The following is a 24,399-nucleotide window of genomic DNA, read 5'->3' as shown; positions in this document are numbered from 1 at the left end:
GCCTCTACGTTCTTTTCTTCCAGGACTTCATGAGACCTGGAACTGATATATTTAGAACAAAGACTTTCACAAGTAAGCTCCAAATCAGTGCAGTGTATCTTTCCTCCAAATCCTTCCAGGATTCACTACGTCTCTAAGGAGAGAGACACAGGAGGGGAAAGCCAGAGCAGAAAGACCACAACGGGGCCAGACTTCCTGTCCCCCTGTCTCTGGGGATCAGGGACCTCCCTCAGCCTGGGAAAGCAGAGCGGCAGCTGCCAGGGTCTGGGGAGAGTGGAATGAGGAGTAATTGTTTCACGGGGACAGAGTTTGATTTGAAGAAGAAGAAAAGGTTCTGGAGAGGGATGGCGGTGACGGTTGCACAACAATGCCACCGAACTGTGCAGGTACCAATAGTTAAAATGATAACTTCATGCCGTGCATATTTCACCACCATTAAATAACTTCAAAAAATAATTCTTTAGGGACTTCCCTGGTCGCCCAGTGGTTAAGCCTTCACCTTCCCATGCAGGGGGTATGGGTTCTACCGCTGGCTGGGGAGATAAAGATCCCTTATGCCTTGAGGTCAAAAAACCAGAACATGAAACAGAAGCAATACTGTATCAAGTTCAATAAAGACTTTTTAAAAAATGGTCCACATCACACTACACATTTAAAATAATTTTTAATTAAATGGGATTAAGAAAGGAACTAGCCTTCCCTGGTGGCCCAGACGGTGAAGAATCTGACTTCAGTGCAGTAGACTCAGGTTCAATACCTGGGTCGGGAAGATCCCCTGGAGAAGGAAATGTCAACCCACTCCAGTATTCTTGCCTGGAGAATTTCATGGACAGAGGAGCCTGGCGGGCTACAGTCCATGGGGTTGCAAAGAGTCAGACATGACTGAGCACACACACACACACACACACACACACACACACACAAACATAAGAGTAGGTGCCCAATATGCTATTGGACGAGAGCAGAAACAGAGCCAAAGCGAAAACAATACCCAGTTGTGGATGTGACGGGTGATGGAAGTAAGTCCAATGCTGTAAAGAGTAATATTGCAGAGGAATTGGAACATTACGTCCGTGAACCAAGGCAAATTGGAAGTGGTCAAACAGGAGATGGCAAGAGTGAACATCAACATTTTAGGAATCAGTGAACTAAAAGAGACTGGGATGGGTGAATTTAACTCAGATAACCATTATATCTACTTGAGTGGGCAAGGATCCCTTAAAAGAAATAGAGTAGCCCTCATAGTCAACAAATGAATCCAAAATGCAGTACTTGGATGCAATCTCAAAAACGACAGAATGATCTCTGTTCATTTCCAAGGCAAACTACTGAGTTCAGTTCAGTCGCTCAGTTGTGTCCAACTGTTTGTGAATCCATGGACTACAGCACACCAGGCCTCCCTTTGTCCATTACCAACTCCCGGAGTTTGCTCAAATTCATGTCATCACATTGGTGATGCCATCCAACCATCTCATCCTCTGTCATCCCCTTCTCTTCCCACCTTCAATCTTTCCCAGCATCAGAATCTTTTCCAGGGAGTCAGTTCCTCGCATCAGGTGGCCAAAGTATTGGAGCTTCAGCTTCAGCACCAGTTCTTCTAATGAATATTCAGGACTTATTTCCTTTAGGATGGACTGGTTGGATCTCCTTGCAGTCCAAGGGACTCTCAAGAGTCTTCACCAATACCACAGTTCAAAACCATTAATTCTTTGGCACTCTGCTTTCTTTATAGTCCAACTCTCACATCCATACATGACTACTGGAAAAAACATAGCTTTGACTAGACAGATCTTTGTTGGCAAAGTAATGTCTCTGCTTTTAATATGTTCTCTAGGTTGGTCATAACTTTTCTTCCAAGGAGTAACCATCTTTTAATTTCATGACTGCAGTCACCATCTGCAGTGATTTTGGAGCCCCCAAAAATAAAGTCTGACACTGTTTCCACTGTTTCCCAATCTATTTCCCATTAAGTGACAGGACCAGATGCCATTATCTTAGTTTTCTGAATGTTGAGCTTTAAGCCAACTTTTTCACTCTCCACTTTCACTTTCATCAAGAGGCTCTTCAGTTCCTCTTCACTTTCTGCATATCTAAGGTTATTGATATTTCTCCCAGCAATCTTGATTCCAGCTTGTGCTTCATCCAGCCCAGCATTCCTCATGCTGTACTCTGCATATAAGTTAAATAAGCAAGGTGACAATATACAGCCTTGATGTATTCCTTTCCCAATTTGGAACCAGTCTGTTGTTCCATGTCCAGTTCTAACTATTGCTTCTTGACCTGCATACAGATTTTGCAGGAGGCAAGTCAGGTGGTCTGGTATTCCCATCCTTTTCAGAATTTCCCACAGTTTGTGGTGATCCATACAGTCAAAGGCTTTGGCATAATCAATAAAGAAGAAATAGATGTTTTTCTGGAACTCTGTTGTTTTCAATAATCCAAAAGGTGTTGGCAATTTGATCTCTAGTTCCTTTCCCTTTTCTAAAACCAGCTTGAACATCTGAAAGTTCACAGTTCACGTACTGTTGAACCATTCACTATCACAGTAATCCAAGCCTATGCCCCGACCAGTAGTGCTGAAGAAGCTGAAATTGAATGGTTCTGTGAAGACCTACAAGACCTTCTAGAACTAACACCCAAAAAGATGTCCTCTTCATTATAGGAGACTGGAATGCAAAAGTAGGAAGTCAAGAGCCACCTGGAGTAACAGGCAAATTTGCCCTTCGAGTACAGAATGAAGCAGGGCAAAAGTGAATAGAGTTTTGCCAAGAGAACACACTGGTCATAGCAAACACTCTCTTCCAACAACACAAGGGAAGACTCTACACAGGAACATCACCAGATGGTCAATACTGAAATCAGATTGATTATATTTTTTGCAGCCAATGATGGAGAAGCTCTATACAGTCAGCAAAAATAAGACCAGGAGCTGACTGTGGCTCAGATGATGAACTCCTTATTAGCAAATTCAGACTTAAATTAAAGAAAGTAGGGAAAACCACTAGACCATTCAGGTATGACCTAAATCAAATCCCTTATGATTATACAGTGGAAGTGAGAAATAGATTTAAGTGCCTAGATCTGATAGACAGAGTGCCTGAAGAACTATGGACAGAGGTTTGTGACATTGTACAGGAGGCAGAGATCAAGACCATCCCCAAGAAAAAGAAATGCAAAAAGGCAAAATGGTTGTCTGACAAGGCCTTACGAATAGCTGAGGAAAGAAGAGAGGTAAAGGCAAAGGAGAAAGGGAAAGATATACCCATTTGAATGCAGAGTTCCAAAGAATAGCAAGGAGAGATAAGAAAACCTTCCTCAGCGATCAATGCAAAGAAACAGAGGAAAACATTAGAAAGACTAGAGATATCTTCAAGAAAATTAGAGATACCAAGGGAACACTTCATGCAAAGATGAACACAATAAAGGACAGAAATGGTATGGACCCAATAGAAGTAGAAGATATTAAGAAGAGGTGGCAAGAATACACAGAACTATACAAAAAAGATCTTCATGACAAGATAACCACATTGGTGTGATCACTCACCTAGAGCCGGACATCCTGGAATGCAAAGTCAAGTGGGCCTTAGGAAGCATCACTACGAACAAAGCTAGTGGAGGTGATGGAATTCCAGTTGAGCTATTTCAAATCCTAAAAGATGATGCTATGAAATTGCTGCACTTAATAGGCCAGCAAATCTGGAAAACTCAACAGTGGCCATAGGACTGGAAAAGGTCAGTTTTCATTCCAATCCTAAAGAAAGGCAATGTCAAAGAATGTTCAAACTACCACACAATTGCACTCATCTCACACACTAGCAAAGTCATGCTCAAAATTCTCCAATCCAGGCTTCAACAGTATGTGAAATGTGAACTCCCAGATGTGCAAGCTGGATTTAGAAAAGGCAGAGGAACCAGAGATCAAATTGACAACATCCATTGGATCATCGAAAAAGCAGGAGAGTTCCAGAAAAACATCTATTTCTGCTTTCTTGACTATGCCAAAGCCTTTGACTGTGTGGATCACAACAAACTGTGGAAAATTCTGAAAGAGATGAGAATACCAGACCACCTGACTTGTCTCCTGAGAAATCTGTATGCAGGTCAAGAAGCAACAGTTAGAACTGGACATGGAACAACAGACTGGTTCCAAATTGGGAAAGGAATGTGTCAAGGCTGTATATTGTCACCCTGCGTATTTAACTTATATGCAGAGTACATCATGCAAAATGACAGGCTGGATGAGTCATAAGCTGGAATCAAGATTGCTGGAAGAAATATCAATAATCTTAGATATGCGGATTATACCACCTTTATGGCAGAACTGAAGAGCCTCTTGATGAATGTGAAAGAGGAGAGTGAAAAAGTTGGCTTAAACTTTTCAACATTCAGAAAAGTAGGATCATGGCATCTGGTCCCATCACTTCACGGCAAATAGATGGGGAAACAATGGCGACAGTGAGATACTTTTGAGGGGGCTCCAAAATCACTGCAGATGGTGACTGCAGCCATGAAATTAAAAGACACTTGCTCCTTGGAAGAAAAGCTATGACCAACCTAGATAGCATATTGAAAAGCAGAGACACTACTCTGCCAGCAAAGGTCTGTCTAGTCAAAGCTATGGTTTTTCCAGCAGTCATGTACGGATGTGAGAGTTGGACTACAAAGAAAGCTGAGTGCCAAAGAATTGATGCTTTTGAACTGTGGTGTTGGAGAAGACTCTTGAGAGTCCCTTGGACTGCAAGGAGATCCAACCAGTCCATCCTAAAGGAAATCAGTCCTGAATATTCATTGGAAGGACTGATGTTGAAGCTGAAATTCCAATCCTTTGGCCTCCTGATGCAAATAACTGACTCATTGGGAAAGACCCTGATGCTGGGAAAGAGTGAAGGTGGGAGGAGAAGGGGACGACAGAGGATGAGATGGTTGGATGGCATCACTGACTCGATGGACATGAGTTTGAATAGGCTCTGCAAATTGGTGATGGACAGGGAAGCCTGGCGTGCTGTAGTCCATGAGGTCGCAAAGAGTCAGACACAACTGAGCGACTGAACTGAACTGAACTGAAGAGTAGGGCAAGTGGAGAAATTTGAAACTGATGAGGATAAAGAGCAGCTGCAGTAGGGATGAGAGACTCAGGACTGGGAAGGCATTTCATGAGGCCAGTGGTTTCATCAGGGATGAATCTGTAGCCATCACAAATGGAGGCAGGTTCTTCCCTGATGGTCGAGTGGCTAAAAATTTGCCTGCCCACCCAGGGGACACATGTTCAGTCCCTGGTCCAGGAAGATTCCATGTTCCCCGGGGCAACTCAGCCCAAGCACCACAACTACTGAGCCGAGAACCCTAGAGGCCACGCTCAGCAACAAGAGACGGCACCGCAGTGAGAAGCCATAGCACCACCGCTAGAAAGTAGCCCCTGCTCACTGCAGCTAGACAGCAACGCAGATCCAGAACAACCATGAGTAAAGAAATCATGAAAAGGCTGGAGGGAGGGCTCAGCATGGACCTAGCGGGGTGGGGTGTGGGGGCAGGAGAACGGGGGACAGGGAGCTATCCCAGGTGAAGCCAAGACTGATAAAGGGGAGAGGATGATGGTGCAAGAGAGCCAGTGGCAGGTCCTTCCCAACCTGGGGTTTTCCCTATAGAAGCACTGTGGCAGAAAGGATGTAATGAAAGACACCAGGGACAACCATACGGTAACACTTGTCTGTGTCCCAGCGTGCAGGTTCCAAGCACTTTACACCTATGAACTCACTTAATCTTCACAGTAATCCTGTGAAATAAGGGATTATCTTACAACGAGGAAATCGAGGCCCAGAGAAGGCAAGTGACTTTTCCAAGGTTACACAGCTGACGAGTGGCACAGGCTCGTGTGGCCAGACCTGCTCAGCATCTGAGCCCTGCCACTCGGGCAGTGACTGAGCCTTTGTCATTCAGAGTCAGGCCTGGAACTGTGGCTCTGGGTCAGCTCAGCACCTGGCTGGCCTGTCCCTGTCTCTGTCTCTGCCTGACCTGTAGGATCCAGGTCATGAAGAGGTGTGACGTCACAGGCATGACAGACCGTGGTGACTTTGCCAAGGGAGTGGCTAGGTCCCCATTGCCAAGAAGAGGCAGAGCTGTGTGGTGAGAGCAGAAACAGAGATCTCTCTGAGCTGTCAGGGCGCCTGCAGCCCCAAGGATTCCCAGAAGTGGAGGGGTGGGAGAGGGCCCTAAGGGACCAGGCCTCGAAGTCACTAGCTGGGGTTCGGGCATCTAGCTGCACCCTACAAACCAAGCTCATGGTTCAGAAAGCGTAACAGATGCCTGCTGTCTTGCATTTCCTCATTTTTGTAATTTTTTCCATCACCTTTTATCACTCAAACAAAGAATTGATGCTTTTGAACAGTGGTTGCTGGAGAAGACTCTTGAGAATTCCTTGGACAGCAAGGAGATCAAACCAGTCAATCCTAAAGGAAATCAAGCCTGAATATTCACTGGACCAAGGAGCCTGGTGGGTTTCAGTCCCTGGAGTTACAGAGTCAGACACAGCTGAGCAACTAACACTGAACACCAGTGTGATTCTGTTAACCCAAGCTCCTAATTTACTCTTCCTCAACCCCCAGCCCCACCCTCCCCACACCAGCTTCCCTTTGACCCCACATGTCAGACAGAAGAATAGTGCCCAACCATTTGGGTGGCCCAGGGCTCAGAGACCTCCTGGCATCCAGAAATTTTTACACTAAGGTTGTTGTTCACACACACGTACACCGGATGCTGCCCAGGAGCCTGGGAACCTGTGGAGAGGCAAGCAGGGACCCACCAGCCTGGTGCTGCCCACCCCCCATCCTAGAGGCCCTCCCCCTGCCCCTAAAGAGGGCAGAGTTGTCCCTCAACTGTTCTTCCCAAGAGACTCTCTCTAGTCAAAGCTGAGGACAACAGATGGGAAGAGCCGAGGCTTCTCCTGCCCTGGGAAGTGTCCTTGTGTAGGTACCTAATCCCTTCTGCGGACAGACTGGGGAGACAGTGTGGATACGGGGTGGGGGCTTGGCTTTAGCGATTTCTCAAGATGCTGATGCTCCGGACTGGCTCCCTGGCTTTGGACAAGTCTTGTGTTTCAGATCCTAAAATCTATAGCTTAAAACACTCTCTCCCTCCGCGATGCTTTTTACCTGAAAGTTCCTCACTCATCCTGCTTAGCTTACTCGTAGGAAACTACATTTGAACCCCCCTATGTTTATTTTCATTCACATGCGTGCCTGTGCACAGTCACTTCAATTGTGTCCGACTCTTTGTGACCCCGTGGACTGTAGCCCACCAGGTTCCTCTGTCCGTGGGATTCTCTAGGCAGGAACATTGGAGGGGATCGCCATGCCCTCCTCAAGGGGATCTTCCCAGCCCAGAGATCGAACCTGTGTCTCTTGAATCTCCCGCATTGCAGGCAGATTCTTTATCTTCCCAGAGCCACCTAGGAAGCCATTTTCATCCACAGGAGAAGGCCAAAGAAAAAGTAGAAACGATTTCAGTACAGCGTGTTTCTCAGCTGACATTCACTTCTCTACCACACCCTGGGAGGGGCTGGGTGATAAGACACCCCTGTTTCACACATAAGCCCTCAGGATCACGTGCAGCGTCCCTGACACAGAAAGCAGACGGGGAGTCAGTCAGTCTCGAAAGTCACACTGCCAGAGAACCAGGTAAACATTTGGCCTGGTTGCCTTCTGGTCCACACCCAGCCCACCCAGACTGAGGCCACATGTCCCCTCCCTCCTTGGTGTCCCTGCCCCGTCCTCCCCGTCCTTTCCATCGCCACCCCTCCCCAAGATCTGCCTTCAGGCCAGCGGGCACAGCCCAACTCCAGGCAGCTCGGGCCTGGGGGCTTCAGAGTGGAGAATCTGCAAGACGCACAGGCTTTTCCTGCTGCTGACATGGACTGCTTCTTACAGCACAATTTCAAGGTCTATTTGCATGGACAAACCCTCTTCTCTAAATTTTACATGAAGCCTCCCGTCCCCGCCCAGAAGAGTAGGGCAGAAGGCAGGATGGGGGTGGGGGAAAGCCCCCAGCTGACCGCACATCTCAGGAGCCTGGGAGGACCCGCCCAGGACTGGAGAGGCCGGGGGCCAGCACAGCCCCTCCTCCAGACCCCTCCCCTGCCACGCCATTTGTTTGGCCCCCAGGGGACGACAATGTCAGGCGGTACCAGTGGTGATGTCAGGCTGCTTCCATCAGGGTCACACCTGAGCTATGAAACAGTTAAGAAATATCTTGCCCCACTGGCTGCGCGCTCATAAAGGGACGTCCACCTGTACTTCCGTGTGGCTCCAGAAAGGGCAGCTCTCTCTCTCTCTCTTGCTTGCTCATGCCCGGCGGGGAGAAAAGGGAGCGGCTGGCAGCACCACCCCCTGCCCATGCAGGCCGGCCTGGGGAGCACAGCTGGGCCCCTCCCGCCTCTGCCTTCCCGGCGATGCTCCTCGGGAAGCTGCGGGGAACGTGCCGCCTTGGACGCTGTGCTTTCTTCTTCGGCCTGGCCCTCCTGCTCGACGTCGTAGGCCTGGTCCTTCTGCTTGTGGGCATCTTTGCCTCCCTTGACTTCTGGGACTTCTTGATCTACACGGGGTCCCTGATCCTGGCTTTCAGCCTGCTCTTCTGGATTGCCTGGTACACCCTCAATGTGGAGGTGCCTCTTGAGAAACTGGACTTGTAGTCTGGCCGTGGGCAGAGGAGGAGGGACATGGGCTTCCTGGCAGGTGGAGGAGCACAGGGCTATTCTGCCCAGCCAGGGACCAGGTGAGTGCCCCTGACCGGCATGCAGGGCTGGTGGGAGGCTGGACCGAAAAGGGGGGCGGGGGGGAGACTAAAGGGGCAGGTGGCCCGAGGACTACTCCCTGGCTAGGGACTCTGTCCACCTAGGTTCCACCAGCAGGTGCTTCCCTCCCTGGGGACCCCTTTTCCCATGGAAACTGGAAAGGGGGTCTCCACAGACACTATTGCTTCAGATCCACCACAGGGGTCCTGCCGTGCAGAACAGGAAGTTATCCCTTCAGCTTAGAACTTGGAGCGAGGAGCCCACCCGGGCTCTCTGTTCAGGAGAATGCTGCTGGGGAGAACTTTGAGTGCTGCAAGAGGATGGAAAGTTCCCTGATGGCCATTTATGCCTTCACCTTGTGGGCTACCTGCTGCAGGAGGAAGCGGAGCAGAACCTTCCAGAATGGCCCTTCTCATTTCCTTCCTCCTGCATCTGCCCAGATGGGACATGCAGAAGGGGTCAGGACCTGCCCCCTTCATGTCCCCTCTCAACGCACCTGCCTCCTCTCTCAGTGGTGCCCCCACCCCCCGCTCCCAGGCAGCCCGCGCCCCACCTGTCCACCCCCAGCCAGGCTGAGAGACGGGGAAGCCGAGGGACCGTGACTGACCATTTCATCCCAGCTGGGCCAGCACTGGGTTGACCGTGTGTAACCAGGAGGCAGATAATTGCAAGGTGTTTCGCATGAACATGAAATGCAAAAGACAGAGCTGGTCCGGCCCCCACAACCCTGAACTAGAAGCGGGCGGATCTCCCCAGAGGACTGAAGTTGGGGTCCTGGTCAGTTTGGTCATCATCCCCTCCTCCAGGTGGGCTGGACCCTGCCCCTAGGCACAGCTGGGCACTCTCTTTTGATAGCTGCATGGGAAAGCAAAGGTCATCTTCGGGTTGGAAGGAGGCAATATTAACTGTGTCTTTTCTGGGGGATTCCACCTGACTCTTGGAAGGGGGAGAGGGAACAGTAGTTTGGAGAGGTTTCAGAAGGGGAGACTGAACTGTTTTCGGCAGGTGAAAGGACAGAGATGAGAAGTCAGAGCACCTGGGCCCTGCTCGAAGCAGCACCACCTGTTTGCTCAGGAGGCATCACGCCTCAGTATTCCCTATTTACAATTCCATCTGTAAACTGGGGATAATGGCCTGCCCTTGTTGCAACACAAGGATGCGTCAGGCAATGTGCAAGGAGCTGGGGATGCTGTGAAGAGTAAAACACACTAGCTCTTTATCCTCAGGGAATTCCCATCAGGTGAGAGATAGACATGAGTCAGCCTCACCAACAAGGCATCAATACAATAATAGTCTGGTGAGGATTAGGAAGAAAAGGGATATTGCTCCTTGGGAATGTTCAGCAGAGAAACTGACCCAGAAGGTGGAGTCTTACAGAGGGAGGAGGGGGCTTGAGCAAAGATCCTGGGGGAGCAGGAAAGAGAAGACAGCGGAGTGACTGAAGGACAGGCGGCAAGTGCAAGGGAGGTTCAGGGCCCTGCGGCAGAGGGAGGCCAGACCAGGCAGGGCCTAAAATCCTTTTGGTCGTGATTTTAAGAACAAGAAGGAGTCATTAAAGAGATGTAGAAAGGGGTAGGCACTCGACATAATTTGATCTGTTTCCAAAAGGCCACCTTGGCCAAAGGCACGGATGACAATGATGGTGACCCATGCAAGCCCTTCTGGGGAGTTCAGTCGCTTGCCTAAACTACAAGCGGTCCCCGGTTCAGTCTCCTTGTCCTGGACATCCTCCCTTCATTGGATTGAAAGTAGTTCAATACGCCAGTGATGAAGACCACGGGTCAAGACTCAGACTGTCTAGTTTGAATCCAGTCTTGTTTCTTACTAGCTGCAAGACCCGGGGCAAGTTATAGACTAATTATAAACTAGTTATGACTCCGTGACCTAGTTTCCAAATCTGGAAAATGGAGAGGGTGCTAATAATAGCCTCTATTTCAGAGATGATGCTAATGATATCCCCACCCTCATAAGGGTGCTGCAGAGATTAAGTTCATGTGCGTAGAGCACCATACAAGTGACAGCTGATGAAACAAGGGGCCCTCAAATAAACCAGTGTCCTGATGAGGGTAGCCAGCCCATTACAGCGGGGTGGGACCTTCCTCAGGGACAGACATCCCTGAAGCCTTCCTGACCAGTTCCTCAAGCAGCAGCATATGGTGTTAAGATTCCCAAGTGGATATGAGTGAGGGTCACCCCAGAACTCCAGACTTCTGTCTGGGCTCAAAGGGACGTCAAAAGTTGTGGGTCCGCTGTGGTCTTACTGATCACAATCAAGCAAATATCTCCTTCATCGGTTCAGTCCCCAAACTCTGAGTTCTACAGGACCCGAGAGTCAGTTGGCCCTTCCATCCAGCTCAGCTTGGACCCACATCCCTGATGGTATCTGGGGCTGCCCAGAGTGACAGGTTACAGCCGGCCAGGACCCACCGTCCACGGTGAGCAGCCCCTGACTGACCTCGGGCAAGTCATCCTAAGTCCCTCTTGGAGTAGAAGGTTTGGTCCCCAGGAGAGGTTTCGGATTGTTTTCTGCAGAGGCTTCTGGGGGCTGGGGCAGCAGCGGCAGGCAGAATGCCCACAGCCCACTGTCCCACCACACACACACCAGAGCCGCGGGGTTTCCAGTATGAAGGTTCATACCAGACTTTCACATAAGACTTCATGAATTTGAACCCAAGTTTCGATGCTAAAAGATATTTCTGCAACGCCTCGACCCACCCACTTCCTTTCTGTGACCTGTGTCCCTGAAGCTCTCTCCGACCATATTCACGATTTATGGTCAGTTGATAACTGGCTCAGCCAGTTCCGCAGCCCTACAAGTGGAGCAAAGGGAAGACTGCATGCCCCAGAGGCTTGGTGGGGTGGTTGCTAGGACACCCCCACCCCACCCACCCAGAGACCAGCAAGCAGGTCGCCCCCAAGCAGCAGTCAGGATGGGGCAGGGCCACCTGGCCTCTAAAACCTCCAAGACATTCCAGGAATTTTGGGATGAGCAGCTCATTTTTAATCCCTCAACAACGTACCAAGCGGTTTAATAATTCAGTCGCTCTATTTTCCAAAGCTTTGCTTGCTCCACGCTCTCCTGGTTGGGCATCTTTTGTGGATAAAGGCAGGGGAGGACGCGTCCTTTCACAAGAGGGGGTGAGTTTACACTCCCCCCAAAATGCACATACACACACCACACACATGTACTCACATCCCAGCCCTCTGCACACTTTCCCAATGTACACCCCCTCCGCGTCCCCTCATAAACATGCCCACAGGCACACACACACTACGTGCACACCAACCTCTCCCATCACACGCAGCCAACTCGCACACAGTCTATCCCCGATACACTCTCCCCACACACCCACACACACCCACATTCCTTACCTACACCTTCCATACACATCAACATCCCACGCACGCACGCATGTCACATGTCCCTCACCCGCTGCACACACACATTCACACACACACATAAAAACCTCACAGTCACAAGGCTTCCGCATCCCATCTGCCCTGTTCACACACAAACAGGCCCTCACACCTGCCATGCACATGCCAGAAAGACACCCCCACAGCAACAGGCACTTCCTCCCCCAGCAACCAATGCTGAAAGGTGTGGAAAGGCGCCCAGCCCCGAGCCCTGGGAAGAGCACTTCTTCCTGCTCACAGGCTCTCCTCTCTGCCTTGGAGGGGCCAGTGAGGCTGCGAGGTTGGTTCAGAGCAGAGCCGGCTGGAAAGGCCTGCCTACCTGCGCGGTGCGTGCTCTGGGGCTGCAGGAAGAGCTAAACTCTCTCCAAGTCCTGGAGGAACTGTTTGTTAGCCTAGGAGAAAGCAAGCAAGTACACAGGGCCTCGAAAATGTATGCGGAAGGAGCACGGTCTCACAGGGGCCTGAAAGCCCAGATGAGGAAGAGGGCTGGGGGAGAAAGGGGGTGACGTGTAGCTTCAGCTTCTGGGTCCCAAGCAACAGATAAGAGCTTGCCGGGCAGAGCCGGCACCTGGGGAGGCCCAGAGGGAAAGGAAGGGAAGAATGGAAAGATGGCCCAGAAAGCGTACACAGACGCCGGCGACCAGGGCTCGGGCTCCTCACTGCTGAGCTTGGAGGACGTTGAAAGCCAGATGAGGAACCTGGCACTTGGAAAGCAAGGAGGGACTTTCGATGACTCCGTGGTCTGGAGGGTGACTCGGCTAGGCTCTGACTGAGGAAGAGAGACCTGGTGTCACTTGCAGCAGGGGCTGGGGAGGAGAGGCATGGAGACTGCAGGGGCGGGGGCGGGGGCATTTGAAAGCAGGGGCAATAACAAGAAACTGAACCAAAGTGATGGCTGCAGGGAGGAGGGGAGAGGGACAGAGACCATGTGGGTGGACAACAGATGCCCAGGAGACATCCCAGTCTCCCTCAAGGGGCAGGGGGAGTGGTCGTGTCACAGGCTTCAGAAAACACTCCCACCGTGGAATCAGGAGAGGTCAGGGGAAGGTGCAGGCTTGCTCAGAATCGGGCCTTTTCCTCTGCAAAAGCAGAGCTGGGGGTGCAGGGGATACTGATCAGCAGAACTGCCCAACAGGCCTAGAATGTGCAGAATTTACACTCAGAAAGGGGCTCATACATGGAGTTGGAGGCAGGGGCTGAAGACAGGACTGTGGACGAGACTGAAGCAGGTGGGATGGTGGAGGAAAGGAAGGTGGGTCAGTGTTCACTGGGCTCGTCACTTACTTTCAAGACTTCATTTGATGCTTACAACTCTGTGGGTTTGGGGTTCAGATCCCCATTTTACAGGTGAGGAAACTAAGTCTCAAGGTAGTTTCAGGACTAGCTCTGAAACTGTCAAGAGCCAGCATTAGAATTCACACCCGAGTCCAGCAGACTCTGAGAACCATGCTTGTTTCACCCTCTCCAGGCTTGAGTTGACAGGTTCAAGTCTCAGACTGACCTATTTCGTCTACATTTATTCAGCCCAGGTGCCATCTGATGGAGAAGCACCAAACAGATGCCCTGTCTCTGCAGCACCTCCTGTAACAGGACCCACAGGAGCCAGGGGCTTTTAAAACACCTGCCAGGATGTCCAGAGATGGCTATGAGGGCCAGGCTCCATCAAGACACCCAAACCCCTGCCCCTGGCCACTGGCTGACTGCCGCTGGTGCCCTAACTGTCTGTGAGGGTCTGGAGAGCCCCTAACATTTGCATAGTGGGGTTTTATGGCAATAACTCCACTGTGGGCTTGGGCAGTCAATGAGAAGTCCCGTCCTCCAAGGCTCCTCTCATTAATGTCCCTTAAAAATACATATATATATATTGGAACCAAGTATAGAAGTCCAAATGAGAGTTCTTCGAGCACACATCATTTGGCATTGCTGCTCCTTCGGCTCTTCAGACAGACTGTGTGAGCCCCTGGATGGTCTACCTCACTCATCCTTCCATGTCGTCCAGCTCGTCCAGTCAGCACATGGGTGTATATTTCAACTTGCCAGCTGACAAGGCAAATGCAGAGCCAGTGCTGAGGGCAGGGGCCCCCTTCCTTGGCTCTGGACACCGGGAACCACCAATGCTGCCCCCGACTTGCACAGCTGGACCATGTTGGGGGGGCTCGCATCAAGCTTTCGGTCAAATGAAACCCTCTGGGGTTTTCCTGACAAGCAAGCTGGGCTCCGCTGCACTGTCCTTGAGTCACTCATTTCTTGATTTTAAGAGCAGTATTCTATTTTAATCTTGATTCAGCTGCATCTAATTCAGTGCAACCCAACTGGAGTACCTGGATTCGGGGGGGGGGGCGGGACGGGGGGACGGTCAACCTTCACAAGCTCATCATCACTAATTTATATTTTCCATGGTCTAATTTTGTACTTTTTATTTATTTCTCACCCTAACTGTGTATGTGTTTCTTAGATGCTGCCTCATATCTTTTGTGGTATGAGGTAGTTACCTAAATAAAAGATTCAACTGGCCTTTTGCTTCAACTCGACATTAACTCTTTCTGGGGCTTTCTGGGAGGCACTAGTGGTAAAGAACCTGCCTGCCAATACAGGAGACATAAAAGACATGGGTTTGATCTCTGGGTCGGGAAGATGCCCTGGAGGAGGCCGTGGCAACCCACTCCAAAATTCTTGCCCACGGACAGAGGAGCCTGGATGGCTACAATCCATAGGATCGCAAAGAGTCAGACATGACTGAAGCAACTTAGCATGCACACATACACACACAACCTGCTTCTGAGTCTATGTGGTTCCATAACGATACCCAAACTCCCAGCTTTAGGGCAACTTCTTCTTATTTGTTTCACCTGCCTCTGCGCAAATCCTGGAATCATATATTCAGCTCAGCACCTCTTAGGAAGAAACGCACAGAACGGGGTGGGTGGAGACAGTACATGGGTTATCCTAACACCATGGAAGCTTCTGGAAGCTCTGTGCTTGGCCACCAGCCTGGCTTCTCAGAATTAGGCTGGACTTGGGAACCTGAGGGCTTCCCCTCAGATGGTGGCCCAGAAGGTAAACAATCTGTCTGCAGTGGTAGGAGAACCCAGGTTCGATCCCTGGGTCAGGAAGATACCCTGGAGAAAGGCATAGCAATCCACTCCAATATTCTTGCCTGGGAGATCCCATGGACAGAGGAGCCTGGCGGGCTACAGTCCATAAAGTCACAAAGAGTCGGACACGACTGAAGCGACTTAGCACACATGCACGCACCTGGGTTAAGAGCCAGAACTGAGAAGGCACACTTAGGCAATATGTGTGCAATGTCGGGGTGTTCCCATGGGGCAAGGCTTGGTCTGCAACCGAGCATCTGCCAGGGCAGGACAGTATCTCAGGGATCCCTGATGGCACAGAAGTAGAGGCCACAAGCACCACACTCCATCCCAGAGATGATGGGAGCAGCACCCTGCCAGTGGGATGCAGATCCCCCGGGGGTCTCACTGAAAGAAGACTCCAACTCAGGGAGGGCTTCCATTTCTTATAGGTACCAGGCGGTATCACTGCTGCATTTAAAGTGTCCTTAAGACACTTTGAAGAGTGAGGACCTTGAATAACTCTGTCCATTTAGAGAAGGGGACTCTGAAGCCTTCAGGTGACCTGAGTTTCCCAAGTTCAAGCAGCTGAAGAGCGGCAGAGCCAGGACTGGGGCCCAGGTCTGCAGGCTGCCTGTCGAGCCCTCTCTGACCACCCTCCCCACCCCACCTTAAGCTGCTGACAGACTCTCCCGAGCCTTGCGGAGCACCAGGCGGGTGGAGCAAGCTGGGCAGCAGCCAGGGCAGGCGAGCACCTCACGCTGCAGGTGAGTCATGAACCAGCATGTCTCCGCTTCACCCTGGCTGAGCTGCGCACCAGGAAGGTGACCCTGACTGGGCTTCCACGCTGCTCTGTGTCACTGCAGATGGCAGGGCCATGAGCCCGTGAGCACTCACCACCCAGGGCAAGCAGGGGGAGAGCAAGGAGGACAGGAGGGGCTGCATTTCCACCAGACAGGGCCACACAGAGCTGGGCCAGGTCTGATCGGGGCTCATCCTCCCAGTCGGCTGGGCATGGGACACCTCCTACTGCCCTCATGGCCCCTCTTCCTATCTCTTCCCTTGAGAGACAACTGGTCTTTCTCAGTGACCTGACTCAGTCCACTCTGCCACTTACACAATGAGTGACCTTACAGGTGATCCCGGCTTGTTAGGGGATAATATTATAACAATAATGACATCACAGTCACAGGGCCAGGTGTCATTCAGTGCTGGCTTTCTGAGACTCACAACCTCTTGAATGTAAACACCTCACAGAGTATCATTTCCCCTTTTGTAGAAGTCAAAACAGAGCTATGAAGTTTAGGTCACCTCCTCAGATGCCTAATGACTCCAGGACTGTAGGACTGGTCACCTGTAAAGATTTTTACAGTCAAGACTGCCACTAATAATCAAGTCTACACTTCACATAACCTTGTTTCCACACTTTACTGCAGACAGGACCCATAGGGACCCACAAAGCCAGGGCAGATGGCAAATGACTAGGGGCAGGGTTGGTCCATCTCAGCTCGGCAGCCCACCCCCAATCAGTAGCCTCAAAGCCCCTCTGAGTCAACTCATCTCTCAGTAAAATTACAGTGTCGTGGAGGAGGTAGATCAGAAGCTGAGCCTCGCAAGGTGGAGGCCGGTTCCAAAATGTATTTAGGTGAAGGACCAAAGAACTTTCTGGGTAAAGCCCTGATGGCTCAGATGGTAAAGAATCTGCCTGTAAGGCAGGAGACCCAGGTTTGATCACTGGGTTGGAAAGATCCCCTAAAGGAGGAAATGACACCCTACTGCAGTATTCTTGCCTGGAGAATCCCATGGACAGGGGATGGTGGGCTACAGTCCATGGGGTCACAAAGAGACAAGACTGAGCAATTAACACTAACACTAAGTAAGGGAAAAGAGAGTCAGGCAGACAAGTGTGGTTCAGCAACAACTACTTCACACAGGCATGCCCAGTGTCCTGCATTTCCCCACACCCCTGCTTGTTCTCGGGGAAGAAGGGCTGTAAGAAGGATTAGACAAAGCTTGGGGTAAAGACCTGTATAAGATACCAAGGCCCATACACTGTCACTCGGGCAAGTCCAGCACAGACCTGGTTTGTGTTGGTTCCTGGTAAACACAATGATATTGGCAGAAAAGTGACACACGGAGATGCTAATGTTGTTTATTGTTCAGTCGTTCAGTTGTGTCTGACTCTTTGTGACTCCGTGGACTACAGCATGCCAGCCTCCCTGTCCTCCACCTTCTCCCAGAGTTTGCTCAGATTCATGTCCGTTGAGTTGGTGATGCTATCCAACCATCTCATCCTCAGTCACCCCCTTCTCCTTTCGCCCTTCTGAAGACTCCAGGCTACTGCAGCCATTCTAGCCTCTGCTGTTGCCTGGAGCAAAGAAGGGGGGCTCTCAAGGTGTGGTCCTGGGACCAGCAGGTCAGCCTCACTGGGAATTTCTAAGAAGGGTGAGAGCTCCAGCCCTGGTTGGGTGACCAGCTCATCCCGGTTTTCCTGCACTGGGGATTCCATCCCAGACCTGAACTGAGAGGCCTCGGGGACAGGGCCCTGCAGCCAGACTCTGCAAGCCCTGGGGATTCCAGTGCACACTCAAGTCCTGGATCCTCTAAAGGGAAGGAGCTCTGAAGCCCAGCTTGTGCTTGGAGGCTGCCCCCTAGCTGACCCCATCTCCTCCACTGCTGCCTCGTCCACTGTCGCATGGAGTCCTGGCCAGGCTGGACCAGCCCTGGGTGGCTCTGTCAGCTCTGAGGGACCTCACATCCTGGCCATCCATGCTGTCCTGAGTCAGCTGCCACTCATGTCCCTTGCCAGCCAGGGGTGGTTTTGCTTTCTTCTTGCTTCTTCTGCATTTCAGTTTTTCAGACAATTAAGTTTCTTGTTGTTCAGAAGAAAGTCAAGAGGGGGAAGCTGCTGGAGCAAATGGACAAAAAAAGGAGGGAAGAGGCAGGAGAAAAGTCCAGAGGGAAAGGGTAGAAGGCACTTAGGGAGTGTGAGCAAGTGGGAAATAGGAGTGCTTCTCACGTGTGCTTCCTGGACCGGCAGCAGCAGCCTGGCCTGGGACCATGTTCTACATGGAAATTCTTGATCCCGCCCCAGAACTTTGCAACCAGGAACTCTGGGAGTTGGGCGCGCTTGTCTGTTTTTAAAAGTCTTCCCACCCTTTGCTGTTCGCCTGAAACTATCCCAGCATCGTTAACTGGCTATGTGCGTTCAGTCATGTCCGACTCTTTGCCACCCCATGGACTGTAGCCTGCCAGGCTCCTCTGTCCATGAGATTTTTCCAGGCAAGAACACTGGAGTGGGTTGCCATTTCCTCCTCCAGGGCCTCTTCCCGACCCAGAGATAAAACCTGAGTTTCCTGAGTCTCCCTCCATTGCAGGTAGATTCTTTATCACTGAGCCACCAGGAAAGCCCTAATCAGCTATACTCCAATATAAAATTTTTTTAAAAAAGGAAGAGAAGGAAAAATAAAAAGTCTTCCTAGTAACTGCGATGCACATTACAGCTTGAGAACCACTGGGCTGAATAGCTCTATTGGGTTGGTCGAACAGTTCGTTCAGGTTTTCCATAAGATAGCAGAGTAAAATCCGAACAAACTTTCTGGCCAACCTAGTACTTAAGCAGGCAGACATCACCTTGATCTTGAGTTTCAGTGTTTGTTTTTTTTAAAATTTCTGCCTGGGGTATGGTGACTCAGTCCTGATGTGCTTCTCATACATACCACCTTTTAGCCTAATAACCTCCTGATTTTGCAGAGTTGGGAAGAAATAGCTGTAACATGCCTTTATCCTCAGTCACTCCTCCAGACCACTGGTACCACCAGCCTTGGGCAGTTCTAGACTGTGCAGTCTTTTTCTAGAAGGGTTTTGGGCCTGGAAAGAACCCTAAAGAGCCTCTGATCCTATGTTACTTTCTGACCAATTCAATACTGAGACCCTGCTTTATTATTTTTCTCCCATTTATCCCATATTGTCTTGATATAGGCTGTCTGCTGAAGAGACTAATCATTAAGGAATAATTAATTCATTTCCCCATTATTTATTAATCAAATGCATCCATAACTGGGTCTGCAAAAAGCAGAAAACAGATGTATTATGGTTTCCATTAGAGTTTTTGAAACATTTAAAACAATCCATTACAACCACCGTGAACCCCTAGGGACCTAGGGAAGAAGAGATGAAATGAGAGATCCCAGCCCTTGGCTGCGAGAGTGAACAGAGGCAGGAGGAGGAAACAGAGAGGCAATCAGCAACAGTCTGCAGGCTCCTGCTTCAGTCACTCAGGACTTTGCCCCCTGCAGGAACTTCACCCCACCCCACCCCTGTTTCTGGGTTTCTCCAAAGGGCATCTCACAGATTCATGAACAAGCCAGCCCTAATCCAGGGAGGCTTTTGGCCAGTGGCTACTGTCTCTGCTCCCTCCTGCCCACCCCCCGTGGCAGACCCCAGACCCTCCTCCTCCTGCAAATACTGGCGTCATCTTCAGTCTCCACCGTTAAACACACTGGAGCCCCTACAGGACGCCAGGCTGAGGGGACAGCTGTGGCCGAGTTGTGGAATAACCCCCTAATCCCCTTGGTCAGGTCCTCTCTGAGCCCAGTTGCGTTTCTAGGTGGTAAAGAAATAACTTCTCCCGTTTCTGCCTATAGAGCCCCTGTTCGGACACGAATTCATGGGAGCCTGGAGATGAAGGCAGGTGATGAATCTCTCTTCCCCTCTGATGACTAAGGCTGTCCTACTGCCTTGGGCTGGATGGGCCTGCCCCTCATTGCCTGGGACACTGGTCAACTGAAGCATCTCAGGGCAGAGGTGAGCAAGCTAAGGTCCAGGATGCTAAGTGACTCAGCCAAGGCCATGCCGCCAGCAACTGACAGAGCCTGGACCCACAAACCACTTTGAAAACTCACATAAGTCATGCATTAAGCAGAGTACTCAGAAGGCTTTTGCCTCAGTAGTGGAGAGCATTAGTTCTAGATTAAATGTTACTCTGATCTTGCATAACAAATCTACAAGCAAAACTCAATATGATAAAATTATTTACTTTACCTACTTGTAAAATACATGACAAAAATTGTATAAAGGCCAGGAGGAGACAAATTAAAGTATAATCATACTATACATGAAGTGGTAGGTACTACTTGAAAATAGATTTTTATAACAGACTTTACAGCTAATAGCTGGAAAAGACACTGATGCTGGGAGGGATTGGGGGCAGGAGGAGAAAGGGATGGCAGAGGATGAGATGGTTTGATGGCATCACTGACTCAATGGACATGAGTTTGATCAGGCTCTGGGAGTTGGTGATGGACAGGGAAGGCTGGCATGCTGCAGTCCATGGGGTCGCAGACTCAGAAATGACTGAGTGACTGAACTAACTGTAGCTAATGAACCAGCAAAGAAAAGGTAAGTGGATAATAAAGTTATTCAATTTTCTGAAAAGAAGACAGAAAAAATAAAGCTGAAGAAAACAAATAGCAGATGGGTCAAACAGAAAACAAATCATAAGATGATAAACTTTACCATATCAACAATTAAATTAAACATAAGTGGTTGAATCACCCCCAAGGCAGAGATTGTCAGATTTTATTTTAAAAAAAAAAGACCAAAATATGCCACCTAAAAGAAATGTACTTTAAATATAAGGAAACAAATTGTTAAGAGCAAAAAGGTTGGAAAAGATATTCCATGTTAACACTATTCAAAAGAAGATTGGAGTGGCCACAGAATGTCAGACAGAATAGATTTTAGAGCAAAGAATATGGCCAAAGATAAAGAAGGTCATTTCATAGTGATAAATGGATGGATTCATAACATAGCAATCCTAAACACATATGTACCTGATAATAAAGTTTCAACATGTAGTAGATAAACACTGATAGAACTGCAAAGAGAAATAGATGACTCCACAGTGATAGTTGCAAATCTCAACACCCATAATAGTTGATTAAAAAAATGTACAGAGAAAAAATCAGCAGGGAGATACATTACTGGAACATTACCAACCAACTTGACCAACTGGCATTTATAGAACAACCCACCAACAACAATGGTACATTCACCAAGACAAACCACATTCTGGGCCATAAGACAAGTGTCAATAAATTTTAAATGACTGAAATTATACAAAGCATATGTTTCTCACCACGATAGGATTAAATTAGAAACCATTTACATAAAGATATCTAGAAAATCTTCCAAATATTTGGAAACTAAGGAACACACTTATAGAGTCCATAACTCAAAGGGAAAATCAGAACATTTTTGAATTGAATAAAAAGCACATACAACTTAAAATTTGTGAGATACAGCTCAAGCAGAGCTCAAAGGGAATTTATAGTTTTAAATTCTTGTATTAGAAAAGAAAGTCTCAGGTTAGTAACCTAAACTTTGCTTTTAAAATACTGATTTAAATATCCCTGTGCACATAACTAGCATTTAAAAGACCGACCTCACCAATCATTGGCCGGGATATAGAGGGACTGCGAGTCTCGCGCATTGCTGACAGGAATGTGAAATGGTCCAACCACTTTGGAAAACAGTTGGCTGCTTCTTAAGTAAAACAACCCCCTATCATGTAATCCAGTCATTCTAGTCCTAGATATTTACTCAAGGAAAAGGAAAATCTTCATCTGTACAAAGACTTGTGCGCAGATGACTATCAGCTTTATTTATAATAGCCAAAACTGGAATAGTCATCAATCTTTCAGCAGGTCAACAGAGATACAAATTGTTGCATATCGTACAACAGAATAGTACGACTCAGGAAGAATGAATTATTGATACAGCTAGCGATGAGGATGAATCTCCAGATTATAACACGGAATGAAAGAAACCTGATGAACTTATAAAAAAGCACATTTTGTATGATTTCCTCTGTACAAAACGCAAGAAAACTAAGCCACAGGAACAGAAAACGGATCATTGGAGGCAGGGCAGGAGGGAAGGGAGTTAAGGAGAGAGGGATTTCAAATTTTTAGCACAGGAATTAAGAGAGTAATTACCTCCTTTACTCCCCATTCCAGAGTCCACAGCAGATATTGTCAATTGATCACAATGCTCTCCTGCAATTTACAGATACGTACAACACCCACCAACTTCATCCCAAGTCCTTCTTCTTGGCCCACCATCAGATAACTGATCACTTGGGTTTGTCTGTGCTTTTGATACTAGTTTCTTCATCCTCTCTGCCCAAAGTGTCAGTCCATCCCAAGTCCAGCTTGGGGTGTTCTGAGAAATATACCACTTCCCCATCTTGCCCACCTCCCCTTGCTATAGATACTATGGTATCTATGGTAGGGATGGTATAGATGCTATGGTGCCAGCCTCCTGAAACAAGAAGGCTGCGACAGGGATGTGCTGGCAACAACTGACTACAGGAGTAACAAAGCTGATGGGTGGGCAAGGCAGACTGTCGGGGCTCTTTCTGGGGAGGCGCAATACAATTCCTTTGGTAAGCACCCTGATAGCAGGGATCTTTGTCTCTTTGATATATTCCAAACACCTAGAACAATATTTGGCATATGGTACTCAGTAGACCCCAGTAGTACCCACTCCAGCAATCTTGGGCTTCCCTGGTGGCTCAAACGGAAGAATCCGCCTGCAATGTGGGAGACCTAGGTTCAATCCCTAGGTCGGGAAGATCCCCTGGAGGAGGGCATGGCAACCCACTCCAGTATTCTTGCCTGGAGAATCCTCATGGATAGAGGAGCCTGGAGGGCTACAGTCCATGGGTTAACAAAGAGTCAGACACTACTGAGCGACTAAGCACAGCACAGATACTCAGCAAGCACTCACAGAAGGAATGAATGATAAACATTCTAAATAATTCTTCTTTCTCTTTTTTCCCATCAAAAGACCATTTGTTTTTCCATTGTTTATTAGCTGTTTTCCCACTGAGAGCAGAGTCAATCTAAGGTCATGTGTTTACAGCCGACTGTTGTATTGCAAATGATTTCGAATTGGGTAAATTGGAAGCCACTGGAGGTATCTTACCTACAACATTAGGTCATGGCAGTATGGAGTCTACGGGAGACAGGAGGGGTTTATTTTTTTTTTTTTTTCAATTTTACATTTGCATTTATTTTTTGCGGCATTTATTCCCGGGCCGTAAGTTTTTGTTTCTTCAGTTTCTTCTGGGATATCTTTTTCTTCTGTGCAACCTCCTCTTCTGGTTTAGGAACAATCTGTTCTTTTTCAGTAAGGATCATCTCAATGTGGCAGGGAGAGCTCATGTAGGGGTTGATCCGACCGTGAGCTCTGTAAGTCCTGCGTCGCATCTTGGGGGCTTTGTTCACTTGGATGTGCTCAATGACCAGAGAATCTACATCTAAGCCCTTAAGTTCAGCATTACTCTCTGCATTTTTGAGCATGTGTAGTAAAAATTCAGCACTCTTTTTGGGCCATCGACCCTGAGTCCAGCCCCACTGTTTGGCCTGTGCACACCTGCCAACTCCACCGTTGTAGCGGCGGAACGGCACACACTGCTTCTTTAACGTGACGTCCTTCAGATACTTGGTGGCTTTTCGGATATGCATACCCTTTATGGCCTGGGCTGTTTCACGAGTGTTCTTAAAGTGTACACGAAGATTTGAACCTCTTGATTTGCATGATTTTGTGGGGTTTTCTGGGTCAAGTGAATAGCGCACCATTTTTAGGAGTCACCTCAGGCCGCTTACCAGAAAAGGACAGGAGGGGTTTAAACAGAAAGGACCAAGACCTCTGGGTCCCAGGCAGGTTCAGGGACCCTGTGCACTGGCTTTTGGGGAGAAAGGTCTGTCGAGTGGTGTGTTTTTGTGATTATGAGTATGTCATGAAAATTAAACTGCATTAATATTGTTTACAGATTTTGGAGAACAAAGGCAGGGAGAAAATTTTACAAAAATTCATTTTAGCTGAATGGTGTTAATTACCTTCTTACACGAGCTGCTTACCCTTAATGCGGGATTACTCGGCGCATGAGAAACTGCACATGCATTACACTCGTGTCAGCTGGATTCTGAGGCTTTTATTTGATTACGACGCACTGTCAAGGATTTGGTCTCCTAAATGGCTTAAACATTTGCCCATGACTTTAAGAGGCTTTGCTGCATGCATTTCAAATCTCAGCTGACATTAAAATCACTTGGG

At 48.9% G+C, this 24,399-nt stretch overlaps 2 protein-coding genes across 6 annotated transcripts; one reads left to right on the top strand and one right to left on the bottom strand.

The window, feature by feature from the left end:
• Positions 1 to 8,439: 8,439 nt before the first annotated feature.
• Positions 8,440 to 20,359, top strand: TMEM238L (transmembrane protein 238 like). 5 transcript variants are annotated; one of them, XM_060394830.1, is made up of 3 exons: positions 8,440 to 8,766; positions 8,976 to 11,220; positions 13,732 to 14,716. In XM_060394830.1, the coding sequence occupies exon 1, from the start codon at positions 8,444 to 8,446 to the stop codon at positions 8,681 to 8,683; it is 240 nt and encodes a 79-aa protein (XP_060250813.1). In that variant the 5' UTR covers positions 8,440 to 8,443; the 3' UTR covers positions 8,684 to 8,766; positions 8,976 to 11,220; positions 13,732 to 14,716. The 5 variants fall into 5 exon arrangements, with proteins under 5 accessions (XP_060250813.1, XP_042111605.1, XP_042111604.1 ...); XM_042255671.2 differs by lacking the exons at positions 8,976 to 11,220; positions 13,732 to 14,716 and adding an exon at positions 19,923 to 20,359; XM_042255670.1 differs by lacking the exon at positions 8,976 to 11,220.
• Positions 20,360 to 23,351: 2,992 nt separating this feature from the next.
• Positions 23,352 to 23,946, bottom strand: LOC101114033 (large ribosomal subunit protein uL22). The gene has a single exon (XM_012185744.5). It carries the CDS (start codon positions 23,919 to 23,921, stop codon positions 23,367 to 23,369), a length of 555 nt encoding a protein of 184 aa, XP_012041134.2. The 5' UTR covers positions 23,922 to 23,946; the 3' UTR covers positions 23,352 to 23,366.
• Positions 23,947 to 24,399: the final 453 nt, after the last annotated feature.

The sequence above is a fragment of the Ovis aries genome, chromosome 11, assembly GCF_016772045.2.
Source record: "Ovis aries strain OAR_USU_Benz2616 breed Rambouillet chromosome 11, ARS-UI_Ramb_v3.0, whole genome shotgun sequence".
Classification (NCBI taxonomy): domain Eukaryota; kingdom Metazoa; phylum Chordata; class Mammalia; order Artiodactyla; family Bovidae; genus Ovis; species Ovis aries.
This window is presented reverse-complemented; position numbering and strand designations above follow the sequence as displayed.